This window comes from Planococcus citri, chromosome 5 (genome assembly GCF_950023065.1).
Source record: "Planococcus citri chromosome 5, ihPlaCitr1.1, whole genome shotgun sequence".
Lineage (NCBI taxonomy): Eukaryota > Metazoa > Arthropoda > Insecta > Hemiptera > Pseudococcidae > Planococcus > Planococcus citri.
In genome coordinates this window covers 58,155,608-58,177,718 of record NC_088681.1, presented here as the reverse complement: position 1 = coordinate 58,177,718, position 22,111 = coordinate 58,155,608, and the positions used below count along the sequence as shown (strand labels likewise).

The 22,111-nt window shown below is 34.5% G+C and overlaps 1 protein-coding gene across 3 annotated transcripts in view; it reads right to left on the bottom strand.

Moving 5' to 3' along the window:
• LOC135846580 (uncharacterized) overlaps positions 1 to 22,111 on the bottom strand; it is a 241,931-nt gene that overhangs the window by 107,140 nt on the left and 112,680 nt on the right. For 2 of the 3 annotated variants that reach the window (XM_065365764.1, XM_065365765.1), the window contains exons 3-4: positions 8,883 to 9,056; positions 967 to 3,908 (exon numbers count right to left, since the gene is read on the bottom strand). In XM_065365764.1, the coding sequence (XP_065221836.1) occupies positions 967 to 3,908; positions 8,883 to 9,056 (3,116 nt within the window). Of the gene's footprint in view, positions 1 to 966; positions 3,909 to 8,882; positions 9,057 to 10,264; positions 10,965 to 22,111 lie in introns of those variants that run through there. The other variant, XM_065365766.1, reaches the window with a different exon arrangement.

Genomic DNA, 22,111 nt, shown 5'->3' with positions numbered 1-22,111 from the left:
AAAGGAAGCAATGAATTCTCAACTTGGATATTTTACGTACCTACATACACATTCTACCACGTGAAAAATTACCTACGTTGATAAAATTGTAATTTTAAGCCACAACGTACGAGTATTTCACGATAAAAGGCACCTGTGCTACACTGCCATGCCATTCCAATTCGTGTGAATAACGATAAAAAAAAAGTAAAAAAGGCGCGTAAATATTTCTCGGGATTCTCTCTTATCAGCGTGTGGAATAAATTAAGTCTCGAAACTCGTATTCGTAATCTTACCATACCATATACCTGAGTGTTGAGGAAAATCCTACACTATAGGTACATATCTAGGTACCAACGATTTACAAAATAATGTAAATAAATGAATAGGTACCTTAAAACTTAACCATTCAAGCTTTTTAACTGAACGTGTCTGTCGTGTGAAAAAGGATACCTAGGTATAGCTTACGTATAAGTGATAGCTTCAAAGTTATAAACATCACGAGTGAAGTGAAATATTTCGTCGAGTTCTTGACACGAGAGCGTACCTAATAGATATCTATTCATCGTATAGCTAAAGCCACAATATCTACTTATACGAGTAGGTAGGTACAGTACAGGTTGATGAGTCGAAGGGATGTGGATCGAGAGGGAGGGGAGGAAGGTACAAGGGTGAACGAAGAGACGATACGATAACGTAAGACAATTTCAAGGGGATGTTCGCTGTTTGATAATTTGCGTTAGGGTGGAGGAGGGGTGATGATGATGAGTGCGTGTTTATGTGTTTTTAGGGTAACTCGGACGACTGCGGCATTGTAAACACTAACCTAGTTCAAAGGCTGCGATCTTAGAGGCGAAATATGAAGCGAGAGATTCGAATTTTAAAAAAGGCTACAGGATAGCTGGGGCAACAGTTTCAAACACTACGGATAAGATTACTTTACAGTAGGTATAGGTAAAATTGAACGTAATGGAGTTCGACACTCACCTTGATAGCAGCTTGATTTTCTTTATCGAGCAAGAACTCCATGGATTTGGCTCTGTAGTCGTTACATGCGTGATGATGTGGGCTACTCGGTTTGATGGCCCGATCATCGGGGGTCAACTGTTTGATGGACATTCTGCCATTATCCAAATTCAACAAACTTCGCGATTTTTTATTACCACCACCGGAGGAAGGCGAAGGCGAAGGCGACGACGACGAATTAGCGGCTCGATTAACGGCACTGGTCGACGAGGTGACATTCGAATCTATGTCAGTTTCTAGAAGACCTATCCCAGTATTCGGATCGATATTAGCGTGTGTATTTCGTAGCATATTCGTGGCGTTTGAATGGCCACCGCCTCGTGGTGCTGGCGTTAGCTGGTGTGCCTGTGCCGTTGTTGTTGCGGCAGCGGCGCCGGAGCCGGATCGCGGCGGCGCACCACCCGGAGGATCTTGGGCAGGGGGCGGCGATCCTTCGTTCGAGGGACGCCAGCGCGCTGGAGCTGAAGGTGGCAAAGGAGGTTTGCTGGAAACCACCGACACCGACACCGAGACCTGGTCGTATTCGCCACCATCGTCAGAGAGCGGTACAATTCGCGAATTTGGCTCGCCGACCGACGTCGAGACGTAGCCTTCTTTCGGCACACAACCGACTACAACAGGTGGCGCCGACGACGAAGACAACGATGACGAATTCGAACTCGAGCCAGATTTCTTGCTTTTTTTACGACCACTGAGACGTTTGAGCGAGAAACGTTGTAAGAAGCCGCCGATTTTACTCGATGAGGACGATTTCGACGATGATTTATCTTTCGTAGTATTATTCGCGACACTATCCACTGCACCTTGGTGATCGTTAGCCATAGCGAAGGACACGTTCGCGTTCGCGTTCGAATGATGACTAGTACTCGACGAGTTGTAAACTTGATTGTTAGCAGTCGGTGTGCTGCTGTTGTTGTTGTTTACAGCGTCATTCTCATTGCCACTACTACTACGCTGCTGCATCACGTGGGCAATGCTACCACGTTTAGGAGGCGGAGATGTGATAAAGTCTAAACGAGCACGTTGCTGGGCCTGTCGCAATCGTTGCTTTTCGCTTTCTCTGGCCTGCTTGCTAACCGATTCCGATAACAGCTTTTCAACCAGTTCGTCGATCGGTGGAGTCGCATCCCTCGAACGACTATCGCTACTGGTGTCCCTTTCTTCGTCTTTGATCTGATCTACCCTGCTGTACAGATCTCCTGGTCTGAGGAGTCTGATTTCTTCTTCGTCTCCGGCACTGTACTCAGCTCTTGAATCCGATTCGCTGATTGAGATCTCTTCTTCTTCTAGACGATCGTCTTCTTCGTCCTCTTCTTCTTCGGTTCCACTACTCTCTTGCCAGCTTACTTCGCTGACAACGGGGCAAAAATGAACACCCTTGTTGCTACCGTAGCTCGTGTTAGTCGTTAGGTTAATAAAACTAGTAGTAATTTGTACGTTACTGCCTCTGGACGAGGTCGTGCTCAATTTACCTTCGCTTCCGAAATTAATCCTCTTCAGAGAGTAAATCCTCGATAATGAAACCGTCGATTCGTTACATAGAAGCGAAGATGCTTCGGTATCGTCGGCGATACCTTTGTAATGATATTCTTCATCGGTATTATATAAATTCGGCGTACTTACGACCGGTAAACGCGAACTCATAGTGCTCGTACACTCTTCACTTTGCTGACTGACTTGAGCCTTCTGCTCGGTTTCAATCACGTACGTAGCATCTAAAAGATTAGGGTCGCTTTGCCAACACTGTTGGTTAAATTTAGCATCATTCTGGTCGACGTCGTCGTCTACAGTATTCGTCGTCATCTGTAGTTCCTCCTCCTCTTCGTCTTCATCGTCTCGTTGGGCTTCGGCTTCTGCATCAGACTGATTTCGAACACCATCCACAACATCGCAGCCCTCTTCGCCGATACTATTTTCTATCACTTTACGAGCTTCTTCTACGACTACTACGATGGTGCTGCTCTCATCTGCGGTGGGTCGTTTATGTACACTGACGTGATCACCGAACCCGCTATCTTCGCTGAGATTCTCAGCCGATCTACGAACGACTTTCGTAGTCTCGTTGGTTTTACTTTGCTTACTACGTTCGTGATCATTTTCATCTTCGTCGTTAACGTGATCATCATCGACCAATGCTTGAGTTTGGATTTCACTCAAACACTCCATCGTTTTATATATCCCTCTGGCAGGTACAGGTATCTCTTCGGGTTCTTCTTGCGACAACCGAGCTAAATCATCGGTCAAACTCTGCGATAAATCCATACTATTCAACAAATCCTGCTCCTTTTCTCGTTTCTGCTGGAGCGACGTTAGACTGTCTACGCTACGAAAACTCCTCAAGCTCGATTTACGTGGCAGCGAGTTATACTTTGAACTGTACGACGAACTGAGCATTTCATCGGAGCTTATCATTTCACTACTGCTAGACGAACAAGGAGAAGATAAACTGCTAGAGTCGTTATCGTCGTCGATATCGTGTCGGTGGTGCTGGTGACTACTAAAGTGGTTGAGGTTTTCAGGTTGCGAGGAACTTTTGGTGATTTTCGAACTGGTACTCCACGTTCGAGCGTTTTTATTCTCGAACGAAGAGCCGTATTCGGAGCATTTGCTCGGGCGTGATTTGCTGAATATGGTTTCGCAGTGTTTCTCGAGGTTCTCGAATTGGAGCAGGCTGCTGGTACGTGAAGGAAGACCTCCGCCTAGATCGTCTCCTCTGCGGTGATGTGAATCGGATGAATCGGCTGAATCGGCGGAGTCGTCCGAGTCTGAGTCCGAATCAGAGTCGTCCAGTTCGTCGGTGAAGTCGTCTTCTTCGGAGTCGTTGTCGTCGTCGTGGACGCCCGGATCGGTGTTTATTTCGCCGCCGCTGCCACCGCTACCGTTCCAGTATAGATTTCGGCCATCTGGAAGAATTGAAAAACGAGATTAGATTGATGAAATTATACGATGGGATTGGAAGGATAGAAAGTTCAATGAACCAGATGCAGTCACGAGTTCAAATTTGGATAATAAAATCCGAAGAGTTGTGAATTGGGAGGGAGGGGAGGAGGGGGAGGGAGGCGAATAAAAGAAGAAAATGGTAAAATTATGAAAACGAAGGACATTGTTTCTGTACGTGAAAAACGGAAATGTCGAGTTTTTGGACTAGATAACGTAATCCAATATGTTTTTATCTATAACACGAAACAGTTGAAATGTCGTAATTTTGAAAACCCGAAAATTCTACAAAATACTCCATCAGAGAACATACAATTTTAACAAAGAAACACGTAAAAGAATGAAAAAATATGTGTTCCCTAAAAAAAAGCACTCAATTAGGATTCATGAATACCTATTGAGTTTCTGAATGTTTCAAAATGACCGACTTTAATAAGTAATTAGACACCTACCAAAAAATACTTCAATTTTAATTTTCAAAAAAAATAATAAAAAAAGACAGTCAACTGAAATTAGTCAGAATTTAATTTTGTTGCATAATAAAATCATTATTTCATCAAAAAAAAATTAAAATTAAAATTTCTGACAAGAGGAACTCATATCTCAATTAGTTAAAATTTTTTTGATCAGAATAAAACCAGATTGGCTGAAATTCATTTTTAAAACATTGAGAAATTTTTTAAAATCAAATTCACTGATCAAGAAAATTTCTAAAAATAAAAATGCCATCTTTTCAAAGGTAAGAAGCTAATACTCAGTATGGAGCCCCATATTCAACAATGCTAAGTCGGCTAGAGGCGGTTTTGAGACGTTCTGGAGCCTCCAGCGACAACTTGAAAGCTCCAGTCAATTAGAAAATATGTTATTTGCCCACGTGCACGTGAGCACCTACAACCCTGATCCCTCAATATGCAAAAAATATAATTTAGGTACTAATAAATTTCCCTGCGAAAGACCAGAATTCAATTTCTCATGTTGGACAAATTGTCTACTTTATATTTCAAGGGACAGGTTGAAATTTTATTTACGTACCCCTTATTTAAAAAATCAAAAACAGGTGGCACCATATTGACTTCCGAATAATGATTTAAAAAAATTTTGCCCCTTAAAATAGGAAATTAGGCAACATATCTGACATCGCAAATTACAAAATTAAGTTCATTTGAACAACATTTATGATTTTTTTTTTTTTTGGTTGAAAAACTCGAATTTCCAAAATACATATAACTAGGTACAGGCTTCAAAACGATTTGAAATTATCTCCAGTCGACTTATCATGTCGAAGATGAAGTCTGAACGAAGTTTCAGTTTTTCAATTTGAATAGGACACATTAATTTCGTGACCGACGTTTTGATTTCCAAAAATCTGCTGAAGGCTCCAGAACTGTTCAAGAAGGCTTAAAAAACTGTTTCTAATCGATTCTTGGAGACAAAAATGGAGTATATTTCAAATTTCAATTTTCTAGCTCCGTCAGATGAAATTTTGAAATTTTTTTTGCTGTTTTTGGCCCTTTGATTTTTTTTAAAAAAAAACTCAAAGCTTCAAAAATGAAATTCAGCAACCAAAATTTCAGCTTGACTTGATGGGGAATTTTTGTACACTCTTTCAACGCACTTTGTTCGTTCTAAATTGTATTTTTTTTGCATTTTTTTAAATCAATTTATTTTTGCAATAAAAAAGAATAATTTTTTGGTAATTTTGACCAAGAAAAAAATGTTCTGAATTTTTATTTCGTTATTTCAATATTTTTATTATTAATAATAATACAAAACACCCGTTTTCCCCTCTCCAAAAGAAGACACAACAAGAAAAAAATTGGACCATACTTTTTTCGAACTTTTTTGTCATCTGAACAGATTTTTATTCATGTTTTATTTTCCAAAAGTTTTTATATCATTATAATAATTAAATTATCAAAGTGAAAGCTCGTCAACTTCATACAATAGAATACACACCTAAGTATTTTTTTAAAAAATGTTTTTTTTTTTGAATTTTTATTTCATTATTTCAATGTTTGTAATTACCTAACAATAATTCAGATGCGAGGTAATTGAATGACTCCTTTTTCCCCTCTTAAAAATAGGACATGACCAAAAAAATCGGGCCATACTACTTTTTTTTGAACTTTGTCATCTGAACATGAATTTTATCCATCAAAATGAAAGCTCATTAACTTCATACAATACAATACATAATTATTAAAAAAAAAAAAAAAAGAAAAGGAAAATGAGAGTTTCATCAACTAAAAAAATGATTTTTCTGAATTTTTATTTTGAGATTCAAGGCATCTGAATGACTCCTTTCTCCCCTCTTAAAAATAGGACATGGCAAAAAAAATCGGGACATACCTACTTTTTTTTGAACTTTGTCATCTGAACATGATTTTTATCCGTCAAAATGAAAGCTCATCAACTTCATACGATACAATACATAAAATTATTTTTAAAAATTTTTAAAATGGGAATTTCATCAACCAAAATAATTATTTTTCTGAATTTTTATTTTGAGATTCAATGCATTTGAATGACTCCTTTTTCCCCTCTCGAAAATAAGACACGACAAAAAAAATCGAGCCATACTTTTTTTGAACTTGTTGTCATCTGAACAGATTTTTATCCATCAAAATGAAAGCTCATCAACTTCATACGATAAAATATAAGAATAAAAATTGAAAACTAAAATTTAAAAAAATGAAAAAAAAATCACGTTAAAGAACTTTTTCTATTCTCTTTTCAACAAACCAATTTTCATAGTGATTTTTCAATAGGTACCTCAGGAGAGGGGCACAACAGCCCTCATTTTGATAAAAATCGGAGAAAAATTCAAAATAAAGTAAGTAGGTATCTAGCATATTGATTATTATAGATTAAACTAAAAGCTCTGAGTTCAAATATCAACTTTCTTTTTCAATTTGACCTCTTTTAACCCTCCCATGCTCCACTACAGCTTTCAAATAAGGTAAAAAGTACCTATCAGAAAATCGAAATGACGAGTGACGAGTCATTTGTTGAGTTTTTGAAGGCTCTGATGAGTTCGAGTTTTTATTGTTTTTTCACTTTTTTTTTCTTATAGGAATTCTCAGAGTCTGTTCAACACTCAATGGGAGTGGGAGGGGAGAGACTGGAGAGTGACATAGAATGTGATGTTACTATGTCATGTCGATAAAGTCGTCGTTTCTATATTTGGCATTTCGATGCCTCTCTGTTCTTTTCCCTCCTTCATTTTGAAAAAAATCAGTGATGGGGGTGGGACTTTCAAGTGTCGAATATATATTATAAATAGTGTTTTAATTCCAAGATCTAAAATTACAACTGATTTATAATTTTTCATTTTTTGGGTTTTCTACATTTTTGAAGACTCATTCAATCCCACCCCCCCCCCAAAAAAAACGGGTTCAAAATAATCTCAACTATATTGACCATAAAACTGTGTTTTTCTCGTTTTTTTTTTTTTTTTTTTTTTTAGGTCTTCACAAAGGATTTTGAATGTTGTTTGATCACTCTGAAAGTCGTTTTTAAGAAAGCTTACTTAAATTTTCAACTTTTGGAAATTTAAAAAAAAATTGAATTTTTTTCATTATGCAAAAATTAAAAATCTAGATGCCAATTTGAACTCACAAGGGAACCTCTTGAGGTGTCCGCCTCCGATTTGAACGGGACCGCGATTTTTGGAAAGAGCATGTTCTAAAACCTCCAAATCCAAATTTTCAGCTGCCCAAGTTCATTTTTCGATTTTTGGCGAATTTTTGAAAATCCAAAATTGACTATTTTGGTGATTTATGTTTTTTTAAAAAAGTACATATACGTACTTGATCAGTAAAAATGTTCAAAATACGTCCTCAAACTGATATTAACCCCCCCAAATCCAAATTTCGCCATTTCCAGTCATTCTGGAGCCTCCAGCGCTATTTTTCAATTTCTCCAAAGTTATGAATTTGCTCCAGAAGGCGTGAATATGCAGTTGGGCAGCTAAAAATCGAGTTGTGTGTTATACTCGATCTGTTTAACAAGTTTATCCACATTTGAGTCGGTTTCGGAAGGGATACCTCAAGAGTGGTTTTTTGACCAGTTTTTTTCAAATAAAAAATCCAAAAAAATCAAAAGTTTCCCGTTTGCGTGTTACTGATCAAGTACGTACTTTTTTTTTAAAAAAGCATAAATCACCAAAATAGTCAATTTTGGATTTTCAAAATTCGCCAAAAATCGAAAAATGAACTTGGGCAGCTGAAAATTTGGATTTGGGGGTTTTAGAACATGCTCTTTCCAAAAATCGCCGTCCCGTTCAAATCGGAAGCGGACACCTCAAGAGGTTCCATTGTTAGCTTGTTCAAAAACTGATGAGTATAGCCTAAAAAACCTGAAAAATTACAATTCTGCCAAAAAAGTTTTTCAAAATTAAAATTTGGTATTCAGTAAACATGAACAAAGCCAACAAAAAATTGTTACGATTGGAAAAAGTCACAATTTCAGCAATAAAATGATTACATTACAATGGAAAGGACAAACATTCAAAAATTTAATCACAGTTTGAATGTCAATTAAAAATCTTTTGAGAGGTCATAACAACGACGACAAAAAAGTCATAATAGGTCTAATTTTGATTCCTATATTACAAAAGTTTCTGAGATTTTGTGGTGAATTTCGGTAAAAAAAAAAACAAATTCACGTAAAATCCTGATAGGACAATCGAAAATAATTGTTTTTTTTTTAAATTGAAAATAATACATGGAATCAATCTCAAGTATCTGAAAAATTTTAACACATAACTTCAGTACCTAGGTATGAAAACGAATGAAAGTTTTTTTGGAGGGGGGGGAGTAGGAGCTAGTGATGGAGTCAGGAGTGCTCCTTAAACTTTTCATTCAGATAAAAGAAATTCTTCTATATTCACCCCTCTCCCCTTCTATCTGAAATTGTTATAATTTGCTCAAAATACTCACTTCTTGTATGAAGATTCTTTTCGTAAGAAGGAACGTGTATAACAGTGGACATGGAATCGGTGAGCAGCCCGGAATTATACTCGGATCCGGACGTTTCGCTTCGTAAATCATCGGACGTTTCTTCCATAATCGTTTCCAATAATAGATGAGTTGTGCAAGCTCCATCCATCATGTCTGCGAAAATGAAAAACAGAAAAAAAAACGCCGAAATGAAAAATTAATTGCTTTTCTATGTACACTTACGTATATATCTACTTGTTTACTTTAGTGCGAAAAATACATCGATAAATTAAATTTCTTTTTTTTTCCTTTTTATTTTCTCGTAGAGTTGCCTTTCACTTCACATTATACTCGTAGTACCTAATACACTTTTACGTATCCTATTTTATTATTGAATCGCGAAGTCGTTTTTGAAAAAAAATACCCAATGGATGGAAAATGAAAATGGTGTTTTTTAATGTACAAAATTCTCTCATCATTCTGTTTAAATAAACACTCGAATTTGATCGATACATTAGGTACTACTCGTATGTACCTACGGTAGCCACGATGAAATGGAAAAACGACAGGTAAAATGTTTGAACCAGAGCGTCTTTCTAAAACTCGCTACGCAAATATACTGTCGAGTATGTTAATCAATTTGCATAATTCAGCGCCTTAAACGGTTTCGTACTGATTTTCAATTCTAACAAGATGCGGGTTATTTCGAGAGATGGGTTTGTGGATGAGGTTCGTTATTCGTTTTATCGCCATCGAAGCGGTGAACTTGTTAATGGGGTGTGAATCAAAGGTTATGGCTCTATAAAGTTTACAAGTAGGCATATGAAAAGCACCAGGATTTAAGTGGAATACGAATAAACGTGTTTCAAATTGAAAGGAGCTCAAGTTGGCTATTTTATTTATTCGTTTTAAATGAATTATCGTTCAGATTTTGAGGGCTTTTTTATCTTCTTAGCCTTTGAATCAAATGTAGGAAATAAAAATGTGAGAAAAAAGGATAAATGGGGCAGTTTTAGTATCGATAAGGAAAAAGTCTAAAAACTAGATCATTGTGCGAGAATTTTTTCAAATTTTGGAAAGTATTTCTCAAGATTTTTTTACGTAGCTGGATTATTTTTTCAGTCTGATTCTTCTGACCCCCTCCCCCATTCTATTCCTCATGCATTGTCAAAATAGAAATTTTTTTAAAGAGTGTTCGTGTTCAGATATCCCTCCATTTTTGGGATGGTCAGTCCAGAGTCCTCTCAGAGAGTGATTCTTTTGCACAATTAGAACGTCAAGAAGGACACCAAGTTATGAAAATCAAAATTATGGGTAAAGGAAGTTGTAGGACATTTCTAAATAGGTATGGTACATTATCCAAAATAAAAACGAATAATTACAATAAAATCTGCCATGCTTGGCTACAAATAGTTTTCTTCTTTTTGAACGCATGATGTTGAATTCTCCTTTCAACCATTCTCAAATCGCCGCAACACTGATGGTTTATTTCCCCCTCGATTTGATTGCAGATTTCTTTCTCGAAATCTCTTTCCCAGTTCTCATCAAACTGCTATGACAATAACTGGAGCATGTTTCCTAGTCCCATGTTACCTATTTGTATGACCATCAATGTCACTCAGATAAAGGCTCGTACACTTGAAAAAAATGTACTCAAGGTTGCTTTTGATTTGGTCGACTCGCAGGTGCGAACGATTATAGAGAAACATTATCGTATTAGCAACAAAATCGTTAAACGTGAAGCACATACGAGCTAATACTTAGAATCAATTTTTAGAACAACACATTATACGACGAAAAAAAAATGACGTACGAGCATTTTTTACGATAATAAAAGAACAAATTGTAAGAAAAAAATCGGTTTAGGTAGGAATACGAGTATGCAACACACGCGACCGCCAATTATAACGTTTTAATCAGAATCATTCCGTTAATTACACACCCACATAACATAATAGAATAATAATACTTGATAAAAGAGCACTGTAACACGATTACGAGTATAATAATAAGACACACGGCGGCGCTTCTTTGCTAATTTGTTGAAAACTTATATACCATGACTGCAGCCAGACTTGTCTCACGCATATCGTAAAACTGATAAATTCAGTCACTTTTATGTCATCTTTTACTATAGGTAATGTGTTTCCGAATACGTCAATCAGGTGCATATACTACTACGTTGGCGAAAATCCTTCAAAAGGTTGAGGTGTTTCAACGCCTTTTTACGTGGGTTGTAGTTTTAGCTGTAAAATAGAAATGCTCATATGTATTTTATTGTATTCGTATTAGAGTTGATCAAAATTGAAAATTGGCAGAGACTATTTTACTTTCGTATATTTTATTTTTTAGAGGGGAGAAGGGAGGAGAATGCAATGAATTTGAAACAAACCAGGCACAAGTTTTCACTTCCTTGAAATGTTACTTCAGACGAATGAGTAGGTACTAGATACTGTTTATTTGCAAAATAGAAATAAAAATTTGTTCAATAGACTTGGCATTTTTTTTCGACATCTCCTCATTAATAAAGGTGGAATTTTTGATGAAATTTGGCATGTCTATTTTTCACCAAAAGAGAGAACATTTTGTGGAGGTGGATTTAAAATTTTTTCTGGCTGAAAATGTTGCGTGAGTGAAATTATTATTTAATTTGAGTTCATCCGATATAAAGTTTGAATTTTTTGATCTTTCACGATTAATTGGGGTGACCTTGAACACATTTTTTATTAATTTTTAAAAACTATTCTGTTCAAGTCCGGTAGTTTATGATTGATAACTATTTTTCTATAGAAGAAAAATAAATGCAGTTTTGACTATAGACCTAGGTACCCTAGACATAAAACTGAAAAAAATCACCACATTTTTTAGTTTTCCAAAAGACGTCTTGGAACAAATGTTCAAGTGTGTGCTACTAGAGATAGGGTTACATTGTACAATCTTTTTAGTCCGAAGGCACGTGAAAATTTTTAGAACATTGTTGATCACCGAAAGGTGAAAACTGACGACGTCATGTCGATAAAACTTGCCGAAAATGCAGAATGAAAAGGTACTCAAAACGTATAACACCTCACAAAAAAATTACAAAAACAATGCGAGTTTGGTGGAAATAAGCCAAAAATACGTGAAAAAATGTTAAAAACATGTGAAAAAATGTGAAAAACACACAAAAGAGTAGGTACTCAGTTCACTCGAAATTTGCCAAAAGTTCAAGAAAAAAGAAAATGTTGAAGTATTCTAAAAAAAACTAAAAATTTCCAAACAGCAGTGAAATTTTCCAAAAAGACATATTTTGTAAATACAAATGTGACCCGCTCTGACAAAATCGACCATTTCGACTAAGTTTTTAAAAATGTTTTTTTTTTTAAATCTGATCTTTGAATAACTCTTAAAATACATATTAAACGTCATTATTTCGGTAACTTTTTTCCGTCGAAACGGTCGATTTTGTCGGAGTGGGTCACATGTGTGAAAATGTGAGAAAATAAAATAAAAATGCTGAAAAAAACATTAAAATTACTGAAAATTACCAAAAAACAGTAAAATTTTGACATAATTTGTCAACAATGCATAAAAGATTATGTATGACACAGAAGTAGTGCCCGGTGACTTTTATTTCTAAGTGGAAAGAGCTAGAGAGATGAATGAAGCGGCGTTCAGTAGGGAAAAATAAGGGCTTTCAAAAGCAACCTTGAAAATTTCAGGCCCATATCCACAGGGTGTCCACAAATTGAAAAACTGGTTTGGTCAAAAAATTCAAACTGGTTTTTATTGGCGCAATGTATTCTACACACCAAGGCGACAAAAACGTGATATGAATTTTTTGAAACCGGTTCGTTAATTTGCAACCAGTCAACAAACAATATCCAAAAATTGTAGATCGAGAAAAAAGCTTGAAACAGAAGTTGTAGAGCGTGAAAAATTACACAATTCTGTCTAATCACATTTTGAACCCAGTTCATTGATTCGCATTTTTATAGCAACCAGTTTTTGACAATCACCTCAAAATTGAAGATAGAGAAAAATGCTTGAAACAAAAGTTGTAGAGCGTGAAAAATTGAACCATTTTTGCTGATCGGATTTTGAAACCGGTTCATTAATTTGCAATCAGTTGTCAAAATTACCTAAAAATTAGAGATCGAGAAAAAAGTTAGAAACAAAAGTTGTGGGGCATGAAGAATTGCACAATTTTGTTCAATCACATTTTGAGACCGGTTCATTGGTTCGCATTTAGCAACCAGTTTTTGACAATCACCTCAAAATTGAAGATAGAGAAAAATGCTTGAAATAAAAGTTGCAGAGCGTGAAAAATTGAACCATTTTTGCTGACCTGATTTTGGAAATGGCTAATTAACTTACAATCAGGTAACGTTTGATTGGTTGCTGAGATTTAATGAACCGGTTTCAAAATCTGATCAGCAAAAATGGTTCGATTTTTCACGCTCTACAACTTTTGTTTCAAGTATTTTTTTCTATCTTCAATTTTTAGGTGATTGTCAAAAACTGGTTGCTAAATACGAACCAATGAACCGGTTTCAAAAAATTCATATCACGTTTTTGTCACCTTAGTGTGTAGAATACATTGCGCCAATAAAAACCAGTTTGAATTTTTTGACCAAACTGGTTTTTCAATTTGTGGACAACCTGTGCATGGGGCCTGAAATTTCAAGGTCACTTTTGAAAGTCTTTATTTTTCCCTACTCAACGCCGTCGCTTCATTCATCTTTTTAGCTCTTTCCACTTAGAAATAAAAGCCACCGCGGGCACTACTTCTGTGTCATACTGTATAAACCTAAGTACCTATGTACTTAGTTCAAAAAGATACAAAATAAGTACATACAGAAATCATAAAGTCTTATAATATCGTTTTTCAGTCACAAAAAAGTACCTAATTTTTATGCATAAAATTTACTTGGCCCGAACCAGAACTAAAAATGTTTTACTGAATAAAACTACTGTACCTACCTATTCAAAGTGGGTATAGGTACCTACATATTATAAGTAAGTATTGTAATATTTTGACTAAAAACAAAAAAAAAATTTAATTTTGTAATTTTGTACCTAAATACCAAAATCTGATTGTACTTGAGCATACGTTGTGATGTACCTTATTTATTCGTACCTATATCAATAAATCGTCCCAACAAACAATACTCACCTACCTAACAGAGCCAAAAATTCTTTTGAGGTGGTTAACTTTTTGGTTATTTCGGATCCGATTCAAAAGAGTCGATTGTTTTCATTGATTCATTTAGGGAAAAAAATGGAAATATTCGAGTTTCATAATGAGATTTTAAAAAAGTTATTTCAAGGAATCAAAGTTTTTAGTTCATTCAAGTATATTTGAAAACGTTGGTGTTTTTATGAATTCCTTTGATCAATTTTCTGCCTTCGGCATGGGGTTTTGTGTACGTAGGTACATACCTACATATGTAATCGAGTTTACCTATATTAGAAAACTTCAAAGATCTTTTGGCACCGAGAAAATATGCCATAGTTATTGCAGTCTTATTACGAATCTATTTCATTTCAAGTATCATTATTGATTCTGTTTTCGGTCTTATCAAAAATCAATTTATCTATCATTTATTGAAGTACCTACTTTACAATCAATGACCCATTGAACATATTATTTCATTATAAAAACGTAGACTCGAAATAAATAATGAAGAAATTCAAAATGTAAAAAATAATTATGAATTAGATTAAAATTCTAATTACACGACACTTGATTACATATTATAGGCAGTTGACTTTTAAATTAGTAGGTACAAATATGGTAAATTGGTAATAATAATAATCAATCAATAATCGTACGATAAAAATGTCGTGAATCAAAGTCCAGTCGGAAAATCATCGGTGCTCTTACTGACATTTTCCTTTGGTATGTCCTTTGAGTTGGTAACAATATCCGGAGCAGCAATTGCCCCCCAAGGTACCATCAGATTTGCAGTCTTTACCATTCTTGAGGCAGGCCTCGGTTGCCTGCATGAGAACCATCAATGCGGCGAAAACGAAGAAAAATATCTTGGCGAAATTCATATTGTAGCGGTGGAAAATAGAAATCGCACGAGTCGAAAAAAAAAGCAAAAACGCAAACTTTGCGTAAAACGTAATCGCAAAAAGGTTGAAAGCTAGTGCAGTGTTGAACGCAGCGTATTTATCAGGTGCATCCCCCCCTCCCCACCACCTACTGACTTCAAACATTATACCATTCGTTTGTGCTGAAAATTTTTTCGTTTGTGATGCCCTCCTTTCAAAGATATTTGAGAGTTTTTTTGTAGCCAACATTTTTCGAAGAAAACTACACCAAAAAAAATGGAATTGGACAACTGCAATTTTGAAAATCCTCTTACCAACTCTATGATTGGATTGGTCATGGATAAGTAGGTATTGATTTTTTGGTTGTGTATCACTTCACCAATTTTTAAGAATAAGTATTCTGCTGTTCGATACTTTCATGAGGAGAAAAAAAATAGAATTAAAGCCTCCTCTGAAATTGTACCCTTCACAAAAAAATCTACGCTTAAAAAAGTGAAAGAATCACACAAACATCCAATCACTAATAAACCCAATAATAATTTAGAAACACAATTAAAAATAAAATCTCATTCGAAAAAAATATTCACAACAACGCAACCATCAACTTTCCTACCAAATCATATCTCCGATCTGATGCTAGTTTCTCAATAATAAAATGCTGCAGCAAAAAGGTCATCATTCTCGAATCGTGTTCAAAAGTTCAACTCGGCTTATTCAGCCAATTTAAACGGTGTTAGGAAAGTTTATATAAGAAAGCTAGATTACATTTATAAGATTTAGTCGAACGCGAAAGGCTTACTAAACAGGTCTCGAACCTGAGACAATTTACTTGGGCGAATGGGCGCTGGTGCTCGCTGCCGCTTACCTATATTAAATCGTGGCTTATCTATCGTTCCATTTTTTTAAAAATCTTTCCTCGACGTATTTTTTTCCTGTCCTACAATTAGACTTATACGTACATACCTAGACCTAGACTATACAACAAAGTGAATGTACCCACAGTTTACATTTTTGCACCCAATACGTCTATTTGCTATCATCTTTGAACCGTTTAAAAAAAATACCAACTTCATCACGATGAAGGTGCTTTTTTTAATTGATCACGTAGTAGTAGGTAGGTTTGATGAGTACATTCGAAGTTCAACGAGTGCTGAGTGAATCTAGTTTTTAATTTTAATGAAGTCTTAGATGAAAAGTAGAATTGTTCGTATTGAGAGATCTTCTAACGTACGAGTAAATCATAACACACCTTTTTGAACTCCTTTTTTTTTTTTTTTACTTTTATTTGCATCGGTAAGATGATCGTAGCACGCAGCTAATTCACTTTCTCTAAATTGATCTCGTATTTCACCCACCATTGCTGTGAGTCGCAATTGTCCTAGTTACCGAGTATACTCTTCACTTCTGGACACCTGCTATGTTTTTCAACTCGACACCGACGCTAAGTGCTTTTTATTTGTATTATAGGCAGAGGTACTGTACCTATAGATGTACGAGTAAGTACATTTCTCCCAAGTCCCAACAAACGATGCCTATGGTACTTTAACAAATTCAGCGTACAAACGACATTCAACCGTAAGTACCTACTAAGTATATAGGTAGGAATAAGAACTATATACACGTTGTAGGCAGTAGGAAGAGGCACCCATGACCGTAGTATTGTCTGTCATCTTTGTAGGTAATTATACGAGCACTGGAAATAAGACTTGGTTTACACGAACAATATAATTTGGGCCAGGAAATGAGTGACATATTTTTAAATACACATCATTCGCGCCATGTTCCGTTTGTTTTATTCACAGCCTTGTACAGCTGATAAATAAGTATGAAAAAGCGAGAGATTTTAAAAAGAAAAATATTAACTTTCTAGCAACGACGATGGTATAGGTAGGTATTTGTACGTGTAACAGAAAGAACCCACAGAGTAGCTTTCTTCGAAACGAACTCCTCGAGAAGAATGCTAATGGAGCTCGAAGAATAAAAAATTGAAATTATTTTTCAAATCGCTGATCAACGTTATAAAATCATTCGCCTTCCTTCGAAGGAATTCGAATTTACTGCTATGCAGTCAAATTCTAGTTGAGTTGAGTTTTTCTATTAGTTGTGATATCAAAAAAATCGCCCAATGGTGCCAAAAAACGAAATAAAAAACACAATTTTTCAAATTTCACGATGGCAGTTTTTTTTCAGCTTTCAAGACACATACAATTTTATAAATTTAAAAAAAAAATGATAAAAAAATTCATGAACATTTTTTAGTTTTTACTCGTTTCATTTCATGCCTCAATTTCTAATCCTAAGAAATATAAAAGTTACACGAATTACAAACTACATTATTTTCAAGAGCTTGAGATCCAAAAAAATTTTATTTGGATGCAAAACAATTCTTTGATTCAGGCATTTTTGATGTTTTTTCATGCCCTCCTCTTTAAAAAGTACACGCATATCGGTGATATTTAACGTTGTCTATTTTTCACCAAAATAAAGACTTATTTCGCGAAGGTGAAATTTGAAAAATTTTTCGACTATTTTGTTCTTGTGGTGTTGGAATCATTTTAGGATCACTCAGCATGAGGCTCTGAACAGTTCTTCGACATTTTATGATTCTAAGGTGGTAAGGTGTTTTAAATAATTTTAACAAAATTGTAGGTAAACTAAGTATGTAATTTTTTAAGCTACCTAATTTCACTGAACTCTATACTCTTACACTGGAACGCTTACGCTGCATATGGTCCAATGTTAAACTACCCGGTCGAGCAAGTTAGAAAGAGATAGCTATATGAATAGAAGTTGTTATCCTTGTCTAGCGCGTTGCGTATTCATTTCATTCATACAGTAGCGTGATTTTTTTTGTTTTTTTTTTAAATTTTTGCAACTTTTTGCTGATTTTTTTTATTTTATACAATTATTAATATTTCAAGATGAAATTGAGACATCGGCGATCCTAGGAATTCAGAAAATTGCTTTTAAAAAATGAATTATTTACAAAAGTGAACAAGGTATTTCAAGTTGAAATTATGTTTCGTAACAGAACTTTAAGACTTTTTTATAATGACTCTAACTTTTCACGTTTTTTTTTCACGGTAAAAATTGATTTCATATATTACAACGGAGACATTTATAGACATTTATGTAATGGTAAAAAAAATTTCAAAGTGCTTATGCAGCTGTGTAGGGAAGGTACTTGGACAAGTGACTAAAAAAGGAAAACAGGTACACGATTGAAAATTTTTGAAGAATAAAAATAAAATATATCCGTATTATCCGTTATCTTATCACAGATAGATAAATGAAGGAGTTGAAAAATCTGAGTTCATTTTTTCCCCTCAAAACTTGATTTAAATTACTAAATTAGGTTCAACCTCAACCTATTTGATAAATGAATTGGAAAATGAACAACTTCTGGAGTTCTGGATTTAAAATTTTCGATTTCATTCAATTTTAAAAATGTATTTGTGCATTCTTTGTCTTGTGCAGCTCTTGAATGAGTTTGAGTTTGAGGCTTCATTGAGTGATAAATTCTTCAAAAATTTTCAATCATGTACCTGTTTTCCTTTTTTAGTCACTTTTTCATGTATCTAGCCTACACAACTGACAACACAGCTGCATAATAGGTAATTTCGTTTATTTATTATAATGTAGTACATAAATATATATAGAATATTGCTGGAAAATTTAAATTATTCAATATTCACTTAAATATTTTTCTAATTTGAATTAAGTATTTCAATTTCCAGATCATGAGTTTTTAAATTTTATTGAATAAGTACTGCTACAAATTATAATATTTCAACTTGAAGTATCTGGTACACTTTTGTAAATAATTCATTTTTTAAAAGCAATTTTCTCAATTCCTACGATCGCCGATGTCTTAAAAGTGATCTTGAACATCAATACTCGTATAAAATAAAAAAATTCTACAAAAAATTGCAAAAATTAAAACAAAAAACAAAAAAAAAATCACGCTACTGTACGGATGAAATGAATACGCAATACTTACCAACGCGCTAGACAAGGACAAGAACGTCTTAACATATATCTATCTCTTTCTAACGCGCTCGATCGGGTCACGTGGTATCGTAAGCGTTCCAGTGTAAGAGTATAGAGTTCAGTGCCTAATTTTTAAGCATACGATACTTTTGGACAATTTACGACTTGTACCTACATGTAGGTACCTACCTACATTTTTTTGGTAGTTGGGTACCTAAACCTATCTATCACCTTCTTGACACTGAACGATATTGAGGAAATGCGTGATATTTCAACGATAAAAAAGCTAGATAAGTTTCGAAGAATACTTACAGTTACACAAGTACATAAGTATTTCAACGAAAAAATAAGTAGCCTTGTTCTTGAAAACTTCGCCAATTGACGACAAACTTTTTCTTGGTAAAAAAATATAGGCACGTCCGCATGTCGTAAAATGACTAGAAAGAAAGGTTAAAAACATACTTAAGCTACGTGGATAAATTTTCAAAAAAAAAATCACATCAGGAATTTCAATTACAAAAATATCAAAGTCATAGATCATAGTCTGATTTCACATCAAACATCAGAATGAGGGCAGTGATTAAGGCAGGAGTTTATTGATCAACGTCGGAAAGAATTTCAAGGGATAATGTGATATACCAGCTCCCCCTCCCCCCCCCCCCAATGTTTGGAAATTGAAGATTCCTCGAAGCGAGTACGTGGATTTCCAAATCCAAACTTAAAGAAGCAGATGAAATCAAAAATTCAAACTGATGAAAATATGCAATAAAATTTCATAACTTGAAAAAAAAAATTCGATTCTTTTCTCCTCGATTGTTTTATAATTATGTATTTGAATTTTTGACCACTTTTATAATTCATTTTAGGAATTTAATCTTGAAAATTTAATAATTTCTCAACTTTTACGACAAAATGATATCTGTACATCTCATTTTCGCTTTATTCTAATAATTCTAGTTGATTTGTCAAGAACAACAAATTTTTAAACTCCATTTTTTGCATTTAAAAATTCCAAAATTGACATTTTTTTAGTTGAAAAAATTCTGAAATTTGAAAATTTTTGAATTTTAAAATTTTAAAATTCCTTTTTTTTAATGTTGAAATTGCGATTAAAATTTGTATAATTTCAAAATTCCAAAATTGAAATTTTTCGAATGGGTAAACTCTCGCAACATTTGACCCATTTCATTTCAACTTTATCGCAACGTGAAAAATTTTTCCTCACGTTCTGTCGAACTTGTCAAAAATAGATGAGGAAATGCTGCGCTTAATTTTAATATTCATGGATCCAAAAAAACTATCGAGTTGAATCGAAAACATTTTTTCTTTCAAAAAAAAAAGTGATATATTCTGAAAAATACCTCAAAAATTCAAAAACTCCACCAAGTTACGAAAAAAAAAATCCAAAACCTAATCAGTCATCAACATGCACGTGTAAATTCAAAACTCAGTTAGGTACGTACCTTACCTATTAAATAAAAAAACAAGTGATATGAAAAATAAAACTATAAATCTCATCGTCATGTTTTCATAAATAATTTGCCAAGTGGAAAAAACCTTACGAAAAACTTCTAAAAAGTTTCGAAACACGAGATATGAAGTCCCAACGTAGGTAAAAGTCAAAAATACCGTAAACGATTTTAAATATTGTGCATTTTTTGTGTCGTTGAGAACATTCGAAGTAGAGGTGCGAGAATTTAAAAAATATGAGTATCATACCGCTTTCGTGGATTGCCTTTTGGCTTTCCGTTTTTGCAATTTTCAGCTCCGTTTTGGCTGAACCTTTCCTCGGATGTTCGCCGCTCTCAAGACAAAGTACAGATGGTAAAGTATATATTGTCTAAGCATAGTAGTCGGTAACTATAATATGGTCTACAACAGACCATTTGACCATTTCAAATCATTTACAGATGGGGTATGTATCTTCTTGTACTCTTTTTTTACCAATTACATCGTTGCATCATTCGTACTGTGTTTCCTTCTGTACCACGCTTCACCTATTACACCGCAAGATATTCAACCTCGGAAATAAAGATTTTATATTTAATTTAACTATACTGTAGTTACATAGGCCTTTTTTGTCACTTCTTTTTCATGGGAACACGCTAATTAATTTTCGAAAAGCTGTAAGTCCATAATTTTTCATCTCTTCCCACTCTTTAGTTACTGCTGTGTTTTGAGGAAAAACCTATTCTTAAAAAATTAAAAATATTTGTAAAGGTTCCCAAAATTGATTGTTGTTTTTTTTTCATTTCTTCACATTTTACGAAGGAGTTGAAAATTTAAGTAATTTCTCTCATTTACAGACCTAAAACCTGAGTCATCTACTTGATACGTGGCGTGGTTCCATTTTTAAACACGTTAAATAAGTAATTCTAAATGTTCATTATGAATTTATTACATAATCCAATATTGTTTTTAAAAGATTAATTTGATCGTCGAAAACTTGTAGCAATGGTAAAAAAATAATAATAAATTCATTAAATACAATTTTTTAAAAATGCAAACGTTTTTTTTAAATATTGTGCTTTGAAGACCCTTGAATTTGAATATGTCATGTTAACCCAGAGATCTGGAAGGGTATTCTGATTCCCAGGTAAGATATAGGTGAAAGGGCCCTGCTCTCTGATTTGGAAAATTATGATGCGTTTCGCTTTGCTTTTTGTTATTCGCTGGAACTTTTTCCTCAAGAATTCTGATAAGCTTTTGACAAGTTGAGTCTATCTTTTGAGCAATAATGAGATTTTTGAGTTTTTTTGTGCAAAGCTAGTACATTTTCGTGCTAAAATGTCACCTCTAGTGGTGCAATTTTCGTTTTGAAATATTTCAATTCTAATTCTGGCGCTTTCACTTTGTAAAGAGCTTTATTAGAAAGTGACATGTCGTAAATTATGTCGTAACAATTTAGGACAGTAATCCAATGTGCAGCTTTGCGATGTGTTTGAGCCAATTCTCAAAATCGATTAATGATAGGAGCTAAGTTAGACCTCACGTGAATAATGCGTCCATGAAGCCGCATCTGCAATTTTGTAATCCATAAAATCAAAATTTTGTCTGCAAAAGGCTCATGTTTGCAGAAAAAAAAAACAGAATGTGAAATATGCAAAAAATGTAGGTACAGAACAAAAAATGTTCAGGGTCAAATTTCATCCTAGAAAATGTGTTCAAAAGGTTGTCAAAACACTACTGAAGTTAGCATT